Source organism: Chiloscyllium plagiosum, chromosome 27, assembly GCF_004010195.1.
Source record: "Chiloscyllium plagiosum isolate BGI_BamShark_2017 chromosome 27, ASM401019v2, whole genome shotgun sequence".
NCBI lineage: Eukaryota > Metazoa > Chordata > Chondrichthyes > Orectolobiformes > Hemiscylliidae > Chiloscyllium > Chiloscyllium plagiosum.
In genome coordinates, this window is record NC_057736.1 from 32860915 (window position 1) to 32885530 (window position 24616).

The following is a 24616-nucleotide window of genomic DNA, read 5'->3' on the forward strand; positions in this document are numbered from 1 at the left end:
CACTTCTTCTATGCCCATCTTTCTCTATCTTTACTTATCCCCTTTTGCCTTGCAACACCATCCTGTTTGTTATTGAATCTCTACTGCCTGACGTGTTATTCCCAGACTTCCCTTTGTGTTCTATACTCACCTCCACCCTATTCTGTAATTGTTGAAAATCTATTACATCTCCAATCTTTTCCAATTCTGATGAAAGATCATCAAATAGAAATTGTGGGTGATACTTAATGGAGGAAAATGGAGTCTTTCCCACTGGGTGGAAAACTAGTGAGAGCCCAGAATCATCTCCTTTGGGAAGGGCTGTTGAATTATGTGCCAAAAAAGGCACTTTACTGGGCAGGAATGGGGTCTCCATGGGATTGGGAACTCTGACTGAAGGTGTGCCCTCAAAGAGATGGTGGGCATGAGTTGAAACGTACCTGCAGGGAAGCGGGGGTTGTTGCCTGTACTTCACTCAACTAAGGCCCAAGATGGCTGAGGAGCTGGTCTGGGTAAATGATGGATGGGGGGATTTGCTGGGACATGGAGAGGGAGGTGTGGGGATAGGCAGGGGAGCTGTAGGATGGTGTTGGCAACAAGGGTATGGGTGTGATCTCAGTGCCCCCTTCTAGACATCACATCCCTCAGTCAGACACTAAGTCCCTTTGGACAGGGGATCCTGTGGAGGCCCACATGCAATCACAGCAGGGTTTATTTTTCAGACTTTCCACATGGCAGATCCCCTGCTTCTGGGATGAAATCCTTAAATGGTTATTAATTTCCCACTTAAAGACTTTAATTAGTGATAAGACAGGAAGGGCAAGCCTGACCCTTCCAACCAATGACTTCATTGGAGTAGTGGTGAGAAGTTGGAATTGTCCTCACCCACCATCAAACCCGCCAGATGGGAGACCATTACTTGTTGTTCAGTGACTTTTTTTCCAAAGATGTTGCCTGACCTGCTGAACACTTACAGAACTTTCTATGTTCATTTCTGACTTCCAGAAACTAGCAGTATTGTTGTTGCTGCGATAGTCTTACCAGACCATAGGGGCTGCTCTTATTAGAGAGGAACAATTGGTGGTGATTTGACCTGAGGGCCACCAGACCTCAGGTGAGGGAATAGATTAGATTAGATTCCCTACAGGGTGGAAACAGGCCCTCCGGCCCAACAAGTCCACACCGACCCTCCGAAGAGTAACCCACCCAGACCCATTTCCCTCTGATTAATGCACCTAACACTATGGGCTAATTAGCATGGCCAGTTCACCTAACTTCCACATCTTTGGATTGTGGAAGGAAACCGAAGCACCCAGAGGAAACCGATGTAGACATGGGGAGAATGTGCAAACTCCACACAGACAATCGCTCGAGGCTGGAATGGAGCCTGGGTTCCTGGCGCTGTGAGGCAGCAGTGCTAACCACAGAGCCACCGTGCCACCCCAATAGGTTGAGAAGGAGAAGAAACCGGTGATGGGATTGAACCCACACTGTTGGCATCACACTGCTCTGTAAACCAATGATCCAGTCAACTTAGCAAAACTGATTCTCTGCCGGCAGTATTATAAGTAGGAAGGTGCATTTGTGCATGGTGGAACAGGGCTCCTCTTGAAATGAGAATTTGTATGATTATGTGTAGAGGCAATAACTAATGGTTCATCCAGAATGTTAAAACTTGTTCCTTCAGGAAAAACATGCTGCAATTCATATTGAACTACATTGCTTTTCACACACTTCAATTTTAAGGTTACTCATTCATATTTCCTTTGAGACTGGCTCAGGCAAATTCAGGTTCAACTGAACTGGATCAATTATTCTGAATGAAATCCGCAAAGATGTGGGTGAGGAAAATTGTAATCTTCTCACATGTTCTCTATTCTTGCTTTCATTGTCCCTTCCCATGCTCAGACAAAGACTATAGCTTTTTCTTAAACTAAGTATGTGGCTTCATGATGATTGATTTATTGTACAAATTGTGAAAAGCTTCCCTGAAAAGTGCAATCATGAGCTTACCATGTTCGTAATTGTGTCACCTGGAATAATTCTGACAGACACTAGTGTTTGATAAAACATTTCAACTAATTACATCCTAATCTTGTGCACCAAATAGGTTAATATTCCTTTTTGAATTTTAAAACTAAATTATTGCTACTCCCAGATTCAGATTCTGCAAAATTAGCTTATCCTCCACGAGCACCAGGTTATTACCATAATTATCAGCTCTTCAGTGAGGGCTTGCAAAACACTGAATAAAATAATAATTATATACAAATTGAAACTGCTTCAGAAACACCACAATGAAAAGAGAAGAACTTCACAGCTTTTGACTTGAATTCAAACCATTCACTCAGTTGTTGAATATTAAGGGCCCACTTATGTTTGTGCCGTACAGCAGGCACTATAAACCAAAACCTGTCTTTAAAGTATGGAGAAGGCAGAGCATCTGCAACAGGCAGAAGATGTGCAGACCAAACTGCAATACACAAAAGCTCAGCTCTGACAACAGTACACACTGTCTGTTGAAAATCTTACTGGAGTAATAGTTTGGCCTAGAGCTTAATATTACCTTGGGCCTGTCAGCAAGAATTCACCGAGACAGTATTTAGCTAATCACAGAATCAGTGAAATTTAAACGATGTGATTGAAGCTATTCAGCCCATTGCACCCACGGCTGCTGAAAAATAATAATGTCGTTTTCCACCCCAATTTCTTCTGTTCTGTAGCCTTGTATATGTTTAAATTACATATTCAAGTACTTCTAAATGCAATACGTTTTCTGCCTCTCTCATTTTTACAAACAGTTTTCCAGACTCTCAACGTTCTTCAGGTGAAAAGCACTTCTCCTCAACTCCATGTAATCCTTTATCATTTACACTAAATCCATATCTGCTGGTTATTGAGCTTTCTGCTCAGGAATATGGGTCCTCCTATGGCACTATTTAAGTCATTCTTAATGCTACACGCCTCAAATAAATCTCCCCTCACTCTCTTTTGCTTTAAAGAATGTCAGTCTGTAACATAGTCCCTCACAGCTAAAATTCTCCACTCTTAGCAATATTCTCATCAAGTTCCTCTCTCGACTTCGTGCAAACTTGTTATAGAACTATACACAACCATCTATGGCCCAATCAATGTTTTACACTTCTAGTACAATTCAGTACTTATATTCCATGTAGAAAATGTGAAAGAGAAATATTCCAGTATGTTATTTCAGCTATCTTATCCACTTATTCCATTAATCCAGGGATCTGTGAATATGCATTCTAATGTCATTACGTTGCTCCACTTTTCCTAGAGACCTCCCCTAGACTGTGTCTTCCCTTCCCTAACTCTATTGCTTGTCCTTTCAGATGCATTATGTCCTGCTTCTCTGGATCAAATTCTGTTTGCGATTTTTCCATCTAATTGACCAGTCCATTGATAGCTTCCTGCAGTCTAGATCATTCATTCTCACTATCAATCATATGGTCAGTTTTTGGATCATTTTCTTAATTCTGTCCCCTACATTTAAGACTGAGTCATTGAGGACTACCACAAGAAAAAGTAAGGGACCATGCAGCACTCCAGCCTTCCAGCCAACATTCCAAGATTTAAACATTTCCTTTCGGTTCCCCTTTTGGGAAACTGAGAGGTCATGAACTTTGGTATGAAGAATGGAGGCTTTGATGATTTTCTAAAGGGGGAGAAACTGCAGAAGTCTGAAATGCAAAGGAACTTGAGAGTTCGAGTCCAGGTTTTTCTTAAGATAAATGTGCAGATTGAGTCAGTAGTTAGGAAGGCAAATACAATGTTGTCATTCATCTCAAGAGTTCTGGAATTTAAAAACAGGGATGTATTTCTGAGGCTCTATAAGGCTCTGGTCAGACCACATTACAATATTGCGAGCAATTTTAGGACCATACCTTAGGAAAGATGTATTGGCCCTGGAGTGGGTCCAGAGGAGGTTCATGAGAATGATCCCAGGAATGAAAAGCTTATCAATATGAGGAATGTTTAGGGACTCTGGGACTAGACATAGAGTTTAGAAGGATGAGGGGGGATTTGATTGAAACTTTCAGAATGCTGAATAGGCTGAACAGAGTGGACGTTGGGAAGATGTTGGGCAGGAGAGATGAGTACTTGAGGATACAGCCTTAGAGTAAAGGTAAGACCTTTCAGAACAGAGATAAGGGGAACCTTCTTCAGCCAGAGAGTAGTGAATCTGTGAAATTCATTGCCACAGAAGGCTGCGGAGGCCAAGTCATTGAGTATATTTAAAACAGAGACAGATAAGTTCTTAATTGCTGTGATGATGCTGTTAGTTTGACAAGGTTATGTTGTCCTTTTCTTTCAGAGGGGTTGTAAAGGCAGATATTCTGATATGTCTGGAAATATTTACTTGAGAATGCATTTAAGTCTTTCACTTAAAATATTTGCACAATGAAAGGGGAGTGGCCAGTTCTCCAGTTCAGGGTTTGGTTTTGTTTGGTTTGAGCAAGCAGTTTTGAGGCTGCTCCACGCTGATCCTCTCTCTCTCTCTGACATCTCTCCTGTCAGAACTTGTGTTTGATTTTACCTTTTTTGTCAAGGGTGTGTTTATGGGAATGTTGCAGATATTTGGAACAGCATCATTAGGTTGCAATAGAGTCAATCAGGTTTTTAGATGGGTTAAGTTATTCTAGATTCAGTTATCTTTTGTTCATGTTTCATTCAGTAGCCTGTAAATAAATTCTCATTTGCTTAAAACTGAGTGGCTGGGCCAGCTGCATCACTCCTGGAATATCCACTTTACACCTGCTTAAAACAACAAGAAAAGTTAATGTCTGAGCTACCTTCTTGAAATGTTTTGAGGGAGTCTGGCCTGTCCATAACATTGTCAAGAAGATCAAAAGCTACAGGGAGAAAGTGGGAAAATGGGTTTGAAAAACTTATCAGCCATGATTGAGTGGCGGGGCAGACTTGATGGGTCAAATGGCCTAATTTCTGCTCCTATGTATTATGGCCTTGCTGTGGAGATAATTTTAAATCCAAATTGTCATTTCCCTAGCATCCCATGGGTGTTTACATTTCTAGCCAATCTGCCATGTTTATCAAAGGTCTTGCTAAAAATTGATGTGGAATGCACTATCCAATCAGTACTCATTATTATCTCCTCAAACACCTAAAGCTAGCCATATATGTATTCCCTTAGTTGATCTTACATGCCCTCCTTTAACAAATATGGGCTGACTGCCCAATGGAAACATGCATCTTTCCAAATGATAATCAATACTGTCACAAAGAATTTCTTGGAATCCTTACAGTGGCGAAAGAAGTCATTTGGCCCATTGCGTCTGCTCTGACCCTCTGAAGCGTATCCTGCTCAGACCCACACCCCCACCCCATTCTTGTAATGCCACATGAAGATTTTTTTTTCACCCATGTCTAACTCAAATAATCTACACAGCACAGGCAGTTTCTAGCATGACCAATCCACCTAACCTGCACACGACAGGGCAATTTCTAGCATGGCCAATCCACCTAACCTGCAAATCTTTGGACTGTGAGAGGAGATATGTGATGTGGACCTATCACCAACTTTCACTTAATGTTGGTTCCCAAAATGGGAAGCACGCGCCCACTTGGAAGGATGTGTTTCAATGGGCCAAATGGCCATCACGTTCCTACATTTATAAATACCAATGAAAACTAGAAAGCAAATGTTAATGGCTATTCAAAGTATCAGCAACAAACTTTTACACGTCTAAATAATCTGAAGTTACATAAAACATACACTATAAACCACTAAATAAAATATGAGTTGTGCAATTGCAAATCAATGCTGCTTAAAGAGTCAGCAGAGCTTTTCATTAAAGGCTGCAAAAGTAGATTTCTTGCTTCTCATAAAATGAGGAAATGAAAGCAGTTAATCTGAATCAACCTGGTTATTATGATTATTGAATCAAACAGAAAACATAAACCCTTTCAGGTATAATTTGCAGCATTTTAAAGAGATACATTTAAAATTCAAGTTTCTAATTCAAATATCAACTGGCTTTTATTTTCAATTAACGAATACTGTCCTTAAAACTAATTTAAAACAAAGAAATATTTAGAACAAAAAGCAGGCTGTGTTGAAAATAACCACATAATAAGAATCTATAAAATATTAACATGAAAGAGCTCTGAACCCTGTTCCTTCAGAGTCCATTTACAATTTGCCTGACCACAAAAATAAATTTAATGTGCAGGTGAAAGTTTTGCACAACATTCCAGGCAATATTTCAACTATCCCGAGCAGGAGTGCCTCTGGGTTCAGTGATGGTCCTGATAAGCTCAATAAATTGGCACCTACTTGTGAAATGAATGGCGAAGCCCTGCTTGCTTGTGAAGAAGTCTGTGTCAAACTGCAGTGTGATGGAGTTAAACGTGCTCTGGGTATCAGGAGGCAGTGTGGAGCCACTCATCTCCCTCAGCAGAATGCCACTCTCCAGCGGCCCATCCCAAACCTTCAGAACATCATGAACAGCCTCCGTGTGAAAGACTAGAAAATGGATGCTAAACAATGAAATAAGAAGTGAAATGAGATATTAGTTCAGTGGATTTACTGATCTACTATGCAGTACACAAACAATGCAGTACACAATGTGGTCACAGATTGCTTCCCTAGCTTTTGCAACTCAGCAGTCTTCAATTGCATATTTCTTCAGGTCAGCAGTATATAGTCACTCCAGGAATGAAATACAACTGACACTTTTAAACTCCAAACCGGACATTTCAATTTACTGCCGATGATTTAATCACAATTTTTAAGAGAAACACCACATGTCGCTTACTCTTTGCCACACATAAAAATGCCAAAATATACAAAGGATATTTCTGGTGTAGTCAGTGGGTATTACCATCAGCAGAGCTAGAAAAAAGAATTGCTAATTATACCAGTTAAGCTTCCCATAAATTCAATGTAATTTTACATATCCAACCATTTGCATCAGGTGGTTCATGGGAGGTAGTTTTAATTGTGGGACCTGTTTGGAAAATGATATAAAACAATATCCTGATGAATCACCTTCCAAGGGATCTACTCTCAAATTCACATTAGACAGAACTTAGAGATGGCGACGCAGCCCTATGTAACCCAATTAGCCTAGAAGTGCGCTCTTTGGCTCAATGTAAATACAGTAGAGCAGCAAATTTGTCTTTATTCAGTTTGTTCACACCTGTGTGGCCTGACTTTGTAAAATACATTCAAAAATGTTGGGAGTTGACTCTGTCTCAAAAACAGTTGGGTTGTACTCCTGCTTAATATCAACAGCTTTGATAAGTAGAAGAATCAGCTGCTGTTAAAACTTTCTCAGTTTCCTAAGTCACCGATCTTTTCGCTGAAACTTGACCATGATGCTGAGAAGCAAGGACAATAGCTTGATGCTCTGGAGGCCAATTCTCTGTAATGATGATTATCTTCCCCTTCTTTTGTTTCTATATGTTTGGTCCAATTTCCTGATGCATGCCTAAAGATGCTGGGGGTCATGCAGGTGGTTTTGTTAGCATGGTACTGCACTGGTACTGTCTTGACATCCACAAAACAATGTGGTTTCCTGGACTTTCCTCTCACAAGAAATAGCTACTTCCCACTACCATTGATGTTGGTGTCGATCATATCTGGGACACATCCTTTGTTCTGGTTCCAATGTTACATATTGCACACTTAAACATCAAAGAATAATCTCACAAAAGACGGTAAATCAGTCCTATTTCGGCCACATGAAAAATGTCTCTTGGTGCATACCTGCTCAGGTCTTGGGAAAGACAATACATTTTGGAGATAATAATCTGTTAATGTTTCTGTAACTGCTGAACCATCACTGCCCCTTGCCCTGAATCAGTCTGTCCCTTGTCATATTCTACCAAGTTACTTGCTTTGTGTTTTAGAGTGGTTGAGGAATTTGGAATCTCTCACTTCTTTGCAATTTCCACTTCACATCATAGTTTTTCACTTGCGGTGTCAACTTTACCTTCTGTCTGATTGACAACACTTCTAACCTTCTCACAGGTTAAGTCATACTCATAGGATTTGCACATCCTTTCACAGGGAGATTGCACTGCCAAATGTTGGCTTGCCCTGTACTCCATCATTTTGTGCTCTTGTGGGGTCTAACTGATTACTCAGCACAGCAACATGACAAGCTTACAAATGTGTCACTAAATCTGAGCTACCACTGCTGAAAATTGTCTTACTGTGACATCATGCTTTGGGATTAGCTCCTCTGTCAGTGGGGACATCTGATGACTTTGACTCAACCGGAGTTGTGTTTCATTCGATTTTGCATTATCAAAATTTCACTGCATTTTTGCAGCAAAGAGGAAGCCTCATCATCAATCACAATAAATTCTATTCCGCTTCCAAAAAATAATAGTCGAGACAGAATAATGATATTCAATTAGAAAACCAGGATGCTTAAATATGAAAGTAAAATTATTTCAAAGCAAGAATAGTTTGATAAATAGCATAAACAAATGGAACTAAATGATCTATTAATGTGACCATGTAAGAAAGCATGTTTCATTCGGAAGGATTTGTCAAAGTTAAATCTGCTTTACATCAAAAGATCTTTGAAATGTATGGACAGAAACACTGCAGCAAATATTGTAATTCACCTGACAGCCCATTTTTTTCCTAGTTTCTTAGTGTTTCATTTTTAGGGATTATTTGGAAACCTCTGGCCTTTTCTGAATAATGAGTAAGAATTTATAGGTATTGTTAGCATGTATCTTGAAGAATTTGACGACCGAGTGCGCTGTCTTCAAGAATGCTTTTCTTTTAAAGTCAGTCCTTATTCAACAACTATTTTTCTTTTGAGTTCATAATGAAAAGTCTCACAATCGCACAGCATTACCCAAACAAATTCTGACAGATTGTTCAGTTCTACTTTCATCATATTAGCAGCAAAAGTGGAAAGAAGCAGTTGTTTTTCTATCTCGGAGGTACAGATCACTCTAATTACACCATCCCAGTTTGTCCCAGGGAGCCATCTATATCATACAAATAGTGTAAACCGCCTTCCATTACCTTTAGGATCAATTCAAGACCAAAGTTATATAATAGCTGCTACTGCTCAGATGTTTTCCCATTGAAATGTACACACTTGTCCTAATTCAATCCTCTGCGCTAGATCCAGCTAATCTTCCTTCCTCATTGGGCTGGAAATATACAAATTAAGAAAGTTTCCTGATTCATATTTTAGAAATTCTTCACCTTCCATGCCCTTCCTTCTCGATACACCATCCTCAACAGTCCATATTGGAGCAAGGAAGGTGTCTGTAATTCTGCTCTATTTTTACATTTTTCTGAAATTTTCCTCAAAATTTGTCTGCTTCTTCTTTCTTAACATTTGGGGGTCTATAACAAACATTCAATAATGTGACACATCCTTTCCTGGTTGCTGAACTCAAGATAAATAGATTCAGTCCTAGAGCCTTTACCATATCATACCTCTGAAGAACAGAACTCTTGGGCTGGGTTATGGCAGTCCCTCATGATAGGATTCATGGTGCCTGTGCACACTTAATCGCAAGAGATGCTTGCGACACTTCCCAGGTAATTGTGCAGAGCAGTGGGGTTCCTGTCAGTTAATGGTGTGATGGCGATTAGGCTCATTAATGGGCCAATTCACAATCACTATCGCTGAGCCCACCACAATCGAGTTTCCTTGCAGGGTCCCAGTGGAGGTCCCATATAATCAAGCACTCTGTTCCACCCGGCATCAAGAAAAGCATCACTCTACCCTTACCTCAAACATGTCTACCCATACTCTATGATCTGGATGATCTTAGGTTTCTGGTGGGTGCACTGTCACAAGTTACCGCTATTCTTGCTGGTGCTGGCAACATGAGAAGTTGCTGCTGGGAACTGCAAGGAAGATCTTATGATGACCATTTCAGTGCCTGAAAGGTCCTTGATTCTGTTGGATCACTAGGAAAAAGCTAGGACTGCAGATACTGGAGAGTCAGTTGAAAAGTGTGGTGCTGGAAAAAGCACAGCTGGTCAGGCAGCATCTGAGGAGCAGGAGAGCCGATGTTTCAGGCATTATGCCTGAAATGTTGACTCTTCTGCTCCTCAGAAGCTGCCTGACCAGCTGTGCTTTTTCCAGCGCCACACCTTTCGACTCTGTTGGATCACTGACCACCTCCACTCCCCACTGAATCTGACATATTTTTCCAGTGATTCTCCAACTGTCCTAGTTTCCAACAGTCTCTTGACAGAATCCCAGCCATTGTTCTTAAACAATATTGCTGCCATGACATCTGTTCTTTTCTCCCTGAATACTTAGTCGTCAGGGACATTTGACTCCTGCCATGTTTTTCCTAGTGTCCATTTTAACTACCATATTAAAATCTGTCAGTCTTATTCTTAATGCTCTTTACATTTCTGCTCAGCCTTTCAAAAACTTGCAAGCCGGTTTTGCTTGACTGCCTGCAATTAATTCCTGCTATGTCTCTATTCCTGTGCACTTTGTCTCTATCTCTTTCTCTCTCCACTACCAGTGTAACCGTGGTGTCTTTAGAGGATTATGAAAAGGAGGAAAAGAAAAATCAAGTGTGAAAATATCCAAAAGAAACAGTATTAATTTTAGTAGACACATCTTTTCCTCTGAAGTGGATGATGAATTGGAATTAAAATAGTTGTTAAAAGAATTAAATTATGAATTTTATTCTCTCCTCCAATCCCCCCTCATAATTTTTAATTTTATGTAAAGGCCGCTGGAGCAACATTGCGATGAAGTCACAGAGCTACACCTCACTGAGCATAAATAGCACAGTATGGGAAGAGTTAGAAGAAATTCTACTAGACCAGCTTAAACTATATTACACTGGACTGGAACTTTATAATGTCTTAAGACCATATGGACATAAATATAAAAAGAAGATAATTTAGCCCTTTTCTTATGTACCCTAAATCAAAGACTGGTGCATCACTGATTATTACGTATAGCAGCATTTGGTATTAATGTATAATAAATAGTGCTCCTTTGAAGTCTAAAACATTAGACAGTTCTTGACATTGGCTTCTCCTCACAGTCTGCCCAAACTGAAACACTCAGCATGGCATCAAAATTGATGATAGCAGAGATAAGAGCTGGAACATATACTTGATCTGGTGTTGCAATCAGACTTTGAACTAAGCTTGAATGGACAATTGAATAGGTAATTGAAGAGCATTAACTTGCAGGGATATGGGGAAAAGGTTCAAGCTTGTGGTTGAATTGGATAGGTATTTCATCATCAACATATATGCTAAATGTTTTTTAAATCTGTGCTGTAATAGTGAACAGCACCTTTAGTACAACACAACTATTTCAAGCAATTAAAGCAGCTGTTCTCTTCTCATTACACATCACACATTCTCTTCTCTGTTTTACAATAAGGTTGAATACAAACATTAAGTATATATCCGAACATGCCTAACTTGTGAAAATGTTAACTTTTGACATTCCAAGTTCAGTATCAAAAGATGTAATTCCCTTCATATTATGGCATAACTCTACTAGAAACTACACAATGAGAATTATATTACAAAATAAAACAAGAAATATCTTTTTCATGACAAAGGCCCAAACAAATGTGGAATGCACTAATATGTAAGTCCATTAATGCAAAGTCAATTGAAATGTTTAAACAAAGGTGAATACAGTGAGAAAATAAGTGAATTATAGAATGTAGAGAATAGGTTTCAAATTGAGCAGGAAAGGTAATAGGTGTTGTGGCTGACAATGTGACAATGTGGAGAAGTCTTGATTGTTCAGATGGTCTAATCCTGTTGCTACTATATACCAGTGCAGTTAATTATTAAATCGCATGACCCATTTTAAAGAATACATTGAAGTTAAGGGAATTTACAAACCTAAGATAGTAAAAGATAGTTTCAACATCAGAATCTCTTAAATTCAGAGAGCTATAATGGATCATAGAATCCCTTCATTGTGGAAAAGGGACAATGTGGCCGATTGAGTCTGCACTGACCCTCTGAAGAGTCTGCATTTACCTTGGCAAACCCACATGACCTATGCACCCCTAAACACTATGGACAATTTAACATGGCCAATCCACCTAACCTGTGCATCTTTTGACAGCATCATACAAGGAAAAGTGTTTTCTAACGAGGCACCATTTCCTAAGTTTGTATCCCCATTGCTTGTAATGTCCTTTTTTTACTTTAGACACCAGGAGACTTGTTTATAAAGCCAGTATATGTGGTGGTACATTAGTACCACAGTCATTACCTGGCAACTTCTCAACCTGTGCAGCAGAGAAACTCCTACACTGCAAATAATTTTACATCACTGCTTCCCAACCTGATGTATATTTTGCTGTCTAACTAGAAATAATAGTAGAAAATCAAAATAGTAAAGAAATAAAGACAGCATACATGACTTTAAAGTTACAACTGAATCAACTTGGCAGAAGCTAATCATTTATCACCCGATTACAATTTCACCGAAAGAGTTGTAGTTGGTCACCAATGGATACCCAAGCATCTATCAGAGCATTGAACCATCTGTGCAATGGGAAATCTTTGTTTGATTGACAGCTCTGGCTCATTGTGAAATGGACAGAATAGATCAATGTTTACTTATACAAGAAAAGAGTCTTCAAATACTTACAGTTTCTACTATTAATAATTGATGATAGGTCTGGATGATGGACAATTTTATTGTTCTGTAGTGAATGCAACTTTTATGACTGAAGATCTGTTTGTTTAAAAATCTTTGTCAACACATCCTAGCTAATTCACTGTATATTGACAGAGTGTATCGTGTCCTTGTATGTACGTGACTGATGTTGTGTTTATTTTATATTTAATAGACAACATAACTCTATTCTCTTTCATTCTTTCACAAGAGAATTGGCAGGCCTTCAGTTTTTATTTGGTTAATCAAGTTTGATTAAGTAGGATGGCTATGCAATAAAATAGATTTTAAAATATTAGTGACAACGGCCTTAGAAGGGGGTTAAAAAGAAAAGGGTCATTCACTCTTCAGATGATTGTAACAACATGCATTGAAAAACAGTGAGTAGTCATTTCAATTGTCATTATGCTTTCTGCACAATATTGGAAGGTGATGATATTAATATTGTGACATACAGTGCTCTGTGCTGCTTCTGTTGCAGACAGATGTTGCCAGTGGTGCCAGAATGTCTGCATCAAAAGCAGTGGTAAACTACACGGACCCAAGGTTTTACTTCCAGTTGATGTTGGGTTTTGAGGCTGATAGATACAGCTCTCTCTTGCTGCTGCAGCAAAAAGTTTGAGTTCTCTCTCTGCTGCTTGATTGCTTCTTTCATTGTTCTTTTCTCCTGGACTGGAGGAGATAGCAAGTGAGGGAAATCAGTTTTGCTGAATCTGCCTTTGCCTAGGGTGTGTTTATGGGACGCTGCTATATTGGAACAGTTGATGATTAGTAGTTAAATAATATATTATTTTACTATGTAGGTTAAAAGATTTAAAGTTATGTCAATTTTTCTGTTTTTGACTGTCATTGGGATATACAGCATGAAAACAGACCTTTCAGTTCAACTCATCCATGCCAACCAGATATTCTTTATATATTTTGTTTGTATTTTAACTGTATTGTAAGAAGAAAGTGTGTTTAACTTAAAGTCTAGTAGCAGATCAATCAAAGCACATCAGGAACACTGAGCCTTACGTTTGCCTTTAAATAAGATAAAAAGTTAGATAAAGTTATTCTTCTTGATTTATTTTGATGAGGCTTGGCCTGGTTCATAAAGATTCTCCATGCCCATCCACAGTGGTTTGGTAACTTTTTTGAGATTTTAAAGGAAGCATCACAGGTGAATGGCATTGTGTTAGCATTGAAATATTCAATAATGTCAACAATTCCACCAAGATATCAGGAACATAATCATGAAAATGTGTTTTCTGCAACCCTGTGACAAGGAAATATTGTTGCTTGCACCAATAAATAAATAATATTCACAGTATCTGAACTGTTCATCAAAGTGGGAATGAAAAAAACAGATTAATTTAAATTGTACATGCTGATAATTCTCCTTCAACATTCATTTGAAGAGCCTATTTCAATTGCACTTCGAAAGGTTCATCAAGCATTCTTTAACTCTTATCAATTAAACATAAGTACACCAAGCAGAAATTTTGCAATGGATATCCTATATACTATTGAGCACATGGTACAGGACTGAGAAGTCTCCTACTCTTATCTCTTTGTACAAGGACATATTAGTTGATTGTACTTGCATGGTCCACCATGAATTGTTGGTTATTGATTTGTTGTGACGAAGATCCCACAAGATGTGCCCATTGAGGTGAAGCTATCAAACTCAAGGAAAATAGGCAAAATCCCAAGAAATTAAAGAGTGTTACAAATGGCTAAATCAATAGGAAATTTAGAATTGAGAATGACTACAATAAAACAAAAAGCCAATCTTTCAAATATAATAACAGAATTAGTATTCATGGCAAACATTCTGGAACATGGAGTATAGGGCAGTACCATTGATAAACATGCTGAAGACATGGCACAGATTCTGCAGCACATCTACTATATAAATCTTTCTTTCTCAAGTAAGGAACTGCAGCTTGTGAGATGTTGACTAGCAGATGAGGCAGACAGAACAAATAGTTTGGCATTTTACTCATTGATAATAAATTTTGTTACTTAGAATAAATATCTTCGCAAGAATCATATTCCACTCTAGTCTCTTCCAGTCATTCCTCATCTAATGTTAAGAGCAATATTTTTGAATCTCTTCTCTCAAATATGCGCACTGAGCTTCACTTTAAGTGTATCAATACTATTTGCCTCAATGACTGCCTACGATCGGGACGTCCAGCTTCTTATTATTCTCTGGGACAAGCAGAATCTTCTAAATTCTCTATTTTGATTGTTTGGTGACTATGTTATATCAATGACCCCAGTTTTTAAACTTGTCAATTAACTCTGCATCCACCAGCAAAATTGAACATAATTTTGAAGGCTTCAATTTGGTCATTCCATAGCTTTCTCTTTTCAAGAGAATATACATACAGATCTATTTTGACACTACCCTTATATAGAACAGAAGAAGCAAATACAGATTACCAAATAAATAAGTGAGAAGGATTATGGAATAATACCAATAGGGGCTCTTTTTAATGTCTCCTTGATGCTAAAGTTTCTCTACAGTGCTTAACATTGGGCCTCGAGTTGAAATGCTGGTTTATCCTGCTTTTTGTGTGAGTTTTCCACTCCAAGTCATTCGCCATCCTGACTTGGAAATATGTCACTGTTCCTTCACTATCACTGGGTCAACATCCTGAAATTCCCCCCCTGATGGCATTGTGGGCCAACCCAAAGCAGATGGACTGCAGTGGCTAAAGAAGGCAGCTTACCACCATATTCTCAAGAGCAGATAGTACAGGCAATAAATGTTGCCCAGCCAGCAATGCTCATATCCCATGAATGATTAAAAAAAAGTTCAGAAAATAGCCAGAAAGTGCACCAAAGATTTGATGCTATGTAAATTGTTAATCGTCAAAAAGAGGCTAGATGGCTTTTTAGTGGATAGTGCTTGATATGTTACCTTGTCCAAACACATGCAGGTGATTGAGAGTAAACAAAGGGTATTAATTACCACATAAAGGTACACCACCTTGTATCACTCATTCACTGCTGGATGACTGAAAACAGTAATGAAATACATCCAAAGACTTCCAGTGTCTACACTCATTACAAGAGGTAAACTCAAGCAGGGAAGATGAAAATGACTGCCCTTGACATCAAGGCAACATCTGACTGACTGTCCATCAAGAAATCCTGGCAAAAAAGAAATTAGTGGGAATATGGAGGGAAGCTCCACTGGATGGAGTTACAGATCGGATGTTTCTTAGATTTGCTTTGCTCCAGGTGTTGCCTTCCGAGACAGAGAGAGAGAGAGAGAAAGCACAAGCCTTCTAGTTCTACAGTTTTTCAAATTCATCATCCTTCTCTGCCCAAAAGAAGCAGCCAAAAATAAAATTCTTTGTGTATTCCCATCTGGTGTCATTGTTCTACTGCAGCTGGTAAATCTGTATGTAACTTCATCCCAGTAGTGGTTGGCACGGTGGCTCAGTGGTCAGCACTGCTACCTCACAATACGAGAGACCCAGTTTCAATTCCACCCTCGGGTGACTGGCTGTGTGGAATTTTCACATTGTCCCTGTGTCTGCTTGGGTTTCTGATAGGTGCTCCAGTTTCCTCCCACAGCCCAAAGATGTGCAGGTTAGGTGGTTTAGCCATGGAAAATGCAAGATTATAAGTTAGGGGTTGGATCTAGGCAAAAGTGAGGACTGCAGATGCTGGAAACGAGAGTTTAGATCAGAGTGGTGCTAGAAAAGCACAGCAGGTCAGGCAGCATCCGAGGAGCAGGAAAATTGAGGTTTCGGGCAAAAGCCCTTCATAGGAATGGAGGCAGGGAGCCTCCAGGGTTGGATTTGGGTGAGTTAGCCATAGAAAATGTAGGTTTCAGCCTTCTAGTTCTACAGTTTTTCAAATTCATCATCCTTCTCTGCCCAAAAGAAGCAGCCAAAAATAAAATTCTTTGTGTATTCCCATCTGGTTTCATTGTTCTACTGCAGCTGGTAAATCTGTATGTAACTTCATCTCAGTAGTGGTTGGCACAGTGGCTCAGTGGTCAGCACTGCTACCTCACAATACTAGAGACCCAGTTTCAATTCCACCCTCAGGTGACTGGCTGTGTGGAATTTTCACATTGTCCCTGTGTCTGCTTGGGTTTCTGATAGATGCTCCAGTTTCCTCCCACAGTCCAAAGATGTGCAGGTTAGGTGGGTTAGCCATGGAAAATGCAAGATTATAAATTAGGGGTTGGATCTAGGCAAAAGTGAGGACTGCAGATGCTGGAAACGAGAGTTTAGATCAGAGTGGTGCTAGAAAAGCACAGCAGATCAGGCAGCATCCGAGGAGCAGCAAAATTGAGATTTCGGGCAAAAGCCCTTCATAGGAATGGAGGCAGGGAGCCTCCAGGGTTGGATTTAGGTGAGTTAGCCATAGAAAATGTAGGTTTCTAGGTTAGGGGGCTGGAGCTAAGTGGATTAGCCATGGACAATGTAAGATTATAGGTTAGAGGACTGGATCTGGGTGGGTTAGCCATGGACAATGCAGGATTATAGGTTAGGGGGCTGGATCTGGGTGGGTTAGCCATGGACAATGCAGGATTATAGGTTAGGGGATTGGATCTGTGTGGGTTAGCCATGGACAATGCAGGATTATAGGTTAGAAGACTGGATCTGGGTGGGGTGCTCTTTCGAGGGTCTGTGTGCACTCATTGGGCCGAATAGCCTGTTTCCACACTGTAGGGATTCCAGAAACATGCAGATCCAACAGGGGATATAGATCTGCGGGATTGGTTTCAGTCATTCTAACGATGTGGTAAATTGTAGTTCTTGTTTACCAATAGTGTTATGAGCTAATTCACCCTGTGGTCAGGTGATTTCTGGGTCATCTTAAGTCAGTGTCTTTCTTTGTTTTCAATTCATTTTAATCCATGAAAGGCTCAGGCATTAAAACCACATGATGGAAGCCAAAATGTTAAATTCATGCACTTCATGTATTTCCAAGCCTCTTGCTGAGGTACCAGTATAATAAAGTTTGTAGAAACGCATTGCAAATCACTCAGCATCTTCCTGATTTTCACATTTAATAGTGCACTTGTGGACACCAGATGTTGTTGATGAGTTTACACTTTAATAATGATAAGCCCAGAGAGTCTCACCTGATAATTCTTGTTGCAAACTTGGTATTGCACCAGCTGGCAAAATGGTTGAGAAACGACAGGTCTGAAAGCAACAATTACATGCTATTCCAGCTGAGTGCAGGAAATGGTGTTTAAAAAGAGTCAGTATTTGACTAGTGTAATCTTTGCTTGGTCATCTTTGCTTTGGGTCTTTGAGGGAAAGCTGATGGCCTAGTAGTATTGACATTAGACTTTTTATTCAACCCAAGTATTGCTCTGGGGACCCAGGTTCAAATCCTGCCATTGTAGATGATGGAATTTGAATTCAATTTCAAAAAAATCTCAAATGAAGGATCTACTGATGATTATGGAACCATTGCTGATTTTTGGAAAAAAAAATCTGACTCACTAACTTTAGGGAAGGAAACTGTCATGCTTCCCTGGTCTGGCTTGCATGTGACTCCAGATATATGACAATACAGTTGATTCTTAACAGCTCTCTGGATAATAAATACTGGCCCAATCAGTGATCCCCACATGCCACATTTGAACAAAGAAAAAACATGTTAATAGGTTTGGAGAAGACACTCTAATGATTTACCCCCAGAAGTTTCCAACACAGACAATTTCAGATACCCTTGGAAGTGGGTGGCACGGTGGTTAGCACTGCTGTCTCACAGTGCCAGAGACCCGGGATCAATTCCCACCTCAGGCAACTGTCTGTGTGGAGTTTGCACATTCTCCCCGTGTCTGCGTGGGTTTCCTCCCACAGTCCAAAAATGTGCAGGTTAGGTGAATTGGTCATGCTAGATTGCCTGCAGTGTTAGGTGAAAGGATAAATGTAGAGGAATGCATATGGGTGGGTTGCTCTTTGGAGGGTCGGTGTAGACTTGTTGGGCCGAAGGGCCTATTTCCATACTTTAAGTAATCTAATCTATGTACAATTCTGTATGGAACATTAAATGAAAAATATTATGCAGCAAGAATCAATGAATTTAATTCTCAAACAGTATTGCCTTTACTTTACAAATCTGTTAAAAGGGGAAAGGAATGAATTGTCTGAAGTGAAAAAAAATCCAGTACTTGAGTCTGTGCTATCAGATGTCAGCCATTTTACAATAATGTAAAACAAAGACAAAAAAAATACTGGAGAAACTCTGCAAATCTGGCAGCATTTATGGAAAGAAAGCAGAGTTAATGTTTCAAGTGTAGTGACTCAACAATAATATTTGTAATTATCTTTCATCTTTTAACTTTGTGTTTCATTCAACAAAATATAATTATTTCTTAAGCTTCAAATCTCAGAAAAATCATTAGTCCCCAATCTTGAGGGGTGGGGCTATACTCCAGTTTAATTCTGTAGTCAGCAACCTCAGAGTCTTAGTCGAGAGTGTGGTGCAGGAAAAGCACAGCAGGTCAGGTAGTATCCGAGAAGCAGGAGAATCGACGTTTCATCAGGAATTGATGAAGGGCTTAGCCCCGAATCGTTGACTCTCCTGTTCCTTGGATGCTGTCGGACCTGTAATGATTTTCCAGCACCACATTCTCGACTCTGATCTCCAGTATTTGCAGTCCTCACTTTCTCCTAACCTCAAGTCATTGTCAAACACTTAAGGACACTGATGCAAATTTTCATATATTCCTCCCTCACTACAAAGAGTAAATCAAAAAGGTGGCAATTTCTTCTTCCTAACTCAGAGTTGTTTCCTGAGTAAAGATACTTAAAGCTAAAATCTGTGGAAGACAACCTCGTGTCTATTCCGTTCTTACAGGAAGATCACCCTCCAAGAGTTTTAGTCCTGTTTGCCTAGCTCTGGCCTCAGCTGATTCCCTGGCAGTGGATCAAAGGTGAACAGCAGGGGGTGCCTTATCATGGTGCTCAGCAATGCTGTAATTTGGGCCTGGGAGGAGCATTTCAGCTTCTCTTGGCTCATTAAAAGTTACATTAATTTTTTCATGTTAATTTACTGCCTCATCACATCACACATAAGATGCCTTATAACATATTCCTAGCAATCACCCCCAGTGTAGAATCAGCAACATATGTTTTCCACGAAGCAGGATAGTCAGTCAGCCTGTGATATAACCGTTAATTGGACGTTGCTGTATACAAAGTTGTTTTTGGCTGTAATGTATTCTCGAGGAGAAAGTGAGGACTGCAGACGCTGGAGATCAGAGCTGAAAATGTGTTGCTGGAAAAGCGCAGCAGGTCAGGCAGCATCCAAGGAACAGGAGAAACTTTCCTCATTCCTGAAGAAGGGCTTGTGCCTGAAACGTCGATTCTCCTGTTCCTTGGATGCTGCCTGACCTGCTGCGCTTTTCCAGCAACACATTTTCAGCTATAATGTATTCTCGCCTGTCATTCAATGTCGGATAATTAAGAGCCCACACAATATGCACACAACCAGGAAAAGGCAACAGGAAAAAGAGCATCATGGATTTGGAGCAACAGGAGTGCGAAAGGATTGAAAATATAAGCGTGAGCTGAATCCAAGCACAACAACAGAGCCATTTATAACAGCAATCTGGGGAGGTGGCGATAATAATTTTGCTGTCAACTGCAGAGAGCGATAATGAGGAAATTTACAGCGCCACTGCAGTATTCTATCAATTAAATTTGTGCCCATTGGTACTTTTTGCTGTTCTGAAAATAGTGGTTGTTTATGATTCATCAGTTTCAGAATCTGCCTGAAAATCATGGACACTGTCATAGCTGACAGTAAAATCCAGACTTCAGTAATAATTTATTACAGCAACTTTTTACTTTTCTGTGCTTTAAACTAGAATGGCTGAAAAAAAAAGAGCAATGAAGGAAATAAGGGATTAGAACGTGAGTAAAAATGAAACCAGAGTTGGTTCAGGTCGATGAACAACTGTCAGATTAACATTAAAAGGAAACAAGTGTAAATTAAAGTTAGTGATTCCAACATTGAATCAGATAGATAAATAAATGTAAAAAGAATGAAAGGTCATATTAAAAGAGGGAGACAAAGGCAGAAAGGAAAAGCAGATACAAAAAGAAAAATGAAGAAATGAGAACCTGCACCTCTAATTGGAAACTATTTTAATGTGAAAAAGATCTAACAGCATTAACTAACACCACATCCTTAGAAGGGCTGTAACAGTTCAAAGGATTTACTAAACTTTCTCAATTAAAATAAGTGAGTATTAATGAAGTGTTAATTACTTTATCAGCGCTAAAGATTCACATGCAAAAACATTGAGTAACTTGAGCACTTAGAAAGGAATACTATTAGGATATGGGATGTTGGTGAGGAAGGAAGGCGGGCATGTGTAATCCTGTAAATAAATCTAACACTGAAGCTCATGAATGCAGAAATCTGAAAATCGGTGCTGGAGATGCATCAATCTACCATTAGCTTCATTTTGCTACCTGGTTTCCCACTCAAAAACTTAATGTGTGCAAGATTCCCATACTTACAGAGTAGACTTGGACTAAATTCAGCATAGAAAGTAAGGACTTATCTATTTCAGCACATATTTTAAAGAAATGAAAAAAAAATGTATTTTTTCTGACCCTGAAAATTAACTTATACTTTTATGGAGTCTCCTTTCTTCAGATTTTCATTGGTGTTGGAGATATTACAAAGAAAGTTTACATTTATCTTTTCTATTTGAGATGGGCAATAAATGCTGGCCGAGCCAGCGATGTCTTTTGAATAACAAAAAAAGTCTTTCTTTCTCTGTATTCTAAATTTGCTTTCCCTTTACATTTCCCTTTTTTGATGGGTTATTCTTTACTCTAATTTACACATTCTATTCAGACTCTACAGTCATCATTAACTATATTTCAAATTAATTATTTGATGATATACATTGTTGCTTGTCCAGTGTGAATTTGTCCCCATGCAGTAATGTGTATCTTCCATAATATAAACTGGATATAGATATTGTGGTGTTGAAGGTTCTAACAGACATTTATTACAAATGACTATCATGTAAAAACATTACATTCCTTAGGCAAATGAGTGTCTGGGTTAGTCCTAGACTATAGGTTACAACAGAGGAAAATACTTCCAGTAGACTGCTACGCTTTAAGTAGTTGAGGTGAGATGGAGTATGTCACCTTTATGCTCTCAGTTTACATGCTACATTACAGGGATGGTATCATGAGCATGTCTCTTAAGGCTATACATACACAATGACCCTAAGACACAATATAACAGCCCCATTCTATATGGCCTCAAATGTTCATAGAGCTCGATTCCATAAGAAAAATAATTTTCAGCAATCTTCAGTACAAAAGGTCACAAAACTTAACTGGTGAAGAAAGTTTATCAAATGGCAACGTCCATTCAAGGACTTCAGCAAATTTTGATGCTCTAAGGTGAGTTCAATTCAAATCCATAAGAAAATCAGACCATTGGATCGATTTCAATAGTGAGGCTGACAAGAAGATGTTGCTTTTGGAAAGCTAAGCAGAAATTGTACAACTTTGGACAGCATCTTTTGAACATTCTTATTTCACATACATTGCCTCACTTGATGTTGCTATACCTGATACGCATAAACAAGAGATCAATTAGTCTCACCTCCTGCCTTCAGAGCAAAATTTGGCTGAGGACTTTTCAACTAAAGGAAAAATATTTTAATATTCAAGAGCCCATGAACAAATTGCTTCTAGGAGGCTCAGAAGAGGGAGCAACATTCACTCACTCTCAGCATTTTACCCCCTCCTTCACTGCAGAGAAGCTCACTTCCCCTTACATCATTGTTCATCACTCCTCATCTTCTCTGCAGTCACTACTACCCCAACAGTTCAGCTGAAGCTGGGAATTTGTACGAAGTGGACCGTAGAGAGTCAACTAGGAGAAAGGGAGGACTGCAGATGATGGAAAGTCAGAGTCGAAAAGTGTGGCGCTGGAAAAGCACAGCAGGTCAGGCACTAGGACAAAGTGAGGACTGCAGATCCTGGAGAGTCAGAGTCGCTGTTATTTTCCAGTGCCACACTTTTCGACTCAGACTCTCCAGCATCTGTAGTCACCACTTTCTCCTAAATGACTCTACATGGTCCTGACCTGCTGTGCTTTTCCAGCGCCACACATTTTGAATCAGGTGGAGTCAATGTTCAATATCACTTTGCACCAGCTATGCTGCACTGTATAACAATACATAACCACAAATGAATGTGTTCACATGAATAAACAAGCACCAATTTTACTCCATAGCTCAGTTAGAATATAAGTTTATGTCCATTTTGTAATTCATAATTCTACCTTCGATTCTTTCTCCTCCTCCTTCCTTGCCAAAAATATTTTTAACACAACCATAGAGAGGAGACCTATTAATTAGATGAATTTGACAGAGATGAGAAGTTATCATTCATCAATTCAATCCTATTGAGCATAATCCCATAGGACAGACTTAGATTTGTTGAGAATTAACTATACTAAGTCTCTGATTGAAGATGCACAGATGCATGCCTATACACGTTCTGAATTTTGCAGTAAGAGTGCAGGTATGCTGCCACTTCCATTGTGTGAAATGCAGTTCCAGTTCACTGAAGTGACGGTCCAGCTTCAGAGTCAATTTACTGATTGAACTGCTGAGGGCGCTAAAGTATGAGGTGTGTGTGATCGCTTCAGTTGAGACACTTGCATTACTGCACCTCCCATCAAGTACAGCATCCCTCCAACATGACTCAGAGTGCCCTTCCTCAAATCCTTCTAGTTTCTTGTTTTAAACTTGTTAAAATAAATCCAAAGCTCTCCAAAGTGTAAATTAACTGTTCAGGTGCAGAACTCTGGCCTCTGTCCACTTGTGTATGTACTTCTCCTGATCATTCCTTTCAATTCTGGCATAGCTGGATCTATGGTCAATGTGTGCTAGCTCAGCTGCTATATTATTACAGGTGATGCAAATTCAAACAGCATCCCTGGAACATCCTTGATCTGTCAAAATTTATATTATAAAAGCAAAATACTGTAGTTGCTGGAGATCAGAAAATAATACAAAGTGCTGGAGAAAGTCAGCAAGTTTGATAAGACTTGTGGAGAGAAACAGAGTTAACATTTTGAGTCCAGTTGAATGTGCTCTTTGTGAAATCTATGCCCATTTCTACAATAATCTTACCGACATTACCTTGCACTCAAAATTTCTGCAAAAACCATCTGCTGATGTCAGGACATAAAAATGAACATAAAACAAATATTTTCTGTAGGGGTAAAAATGTGAATGTCAAAAGATGGGTTGTTATGGCACCACACTTTCAGATCCTCTTGATTCTCATCATTATGATGCAAAACATTAGTATATCCAATGTAAAGGTAAAAGCAGAAACTGAGGGTGGAATTTTATAGGGTTCTGTGTGAGATGTGTGGAAGACTTGAGTAATGTGTGCAGTGAGGCCCATCTCAACACTGACACCATCTCACTCCACCTTTCCCGCTCTTCACTAGCTGCACATCAAGATTCTCAATCGGTAATGGGGAAATGCTAATTGACAAGGATTAATACATATTAAACTTTCTGTTACCCTCAACTCGACTCATTGATACTCTGACATCCATCTTAGAAAACTCACCAACCATTTTCACATCAGGAAAATTTGATAATAAAACTTAATTCATTGCCACAGGAGGCTGTGGAGGCCAGGTTATTGAGTATGTTTAAGACTGAGATAGAAAGTTTCCTCAGTATCAAGGGGATCAAGGGTTATGGGGAGGAAGTGGGAGAATTGGGTTGAGAAACTTATCAGCCATGATTGAATGGCAGAGAAGACTGAATGGGCTGATAGGCCTAATTTCTGCTCCTATGTCTTATGGTCTTAAAATCAGAAAAAAAATTGTGAAGAAAATCAGGAAATATGGCCAGCATATTCAGCATACCACTTGAGCCAAGCAACCTCATGTTGGACACTGGACTACAGCATCTCAGGGCCTGATCAACCTGGACCAGCCAAGCACTCCCT

General features: G+C 39.4%; 1 protein-coding gene across 2 annotated transcripts in view; it reads right to left on the bottom strand.

The window, feature by feature from the left end:
* csmd2 (CUB and Sushi multiple domains 2) overlaps positions 1-24616 on the bottom strand; it is a 1704811-nt gene that overhangs the window by 306542 nt on the left and 1373653 nt on the right. For both annotated transcript variants that reach the window (XM_043717868.1, XM_043717867.1), the window contains one exon: positions 6293-6495. In XM_043717868.1, the coding sequence (XP_043573803.1) occupies positions 6293-6495 (203 nt within the window). The remainder of the gene's footprint in view (positions 1-6292; positions 6496-24616) is intronic.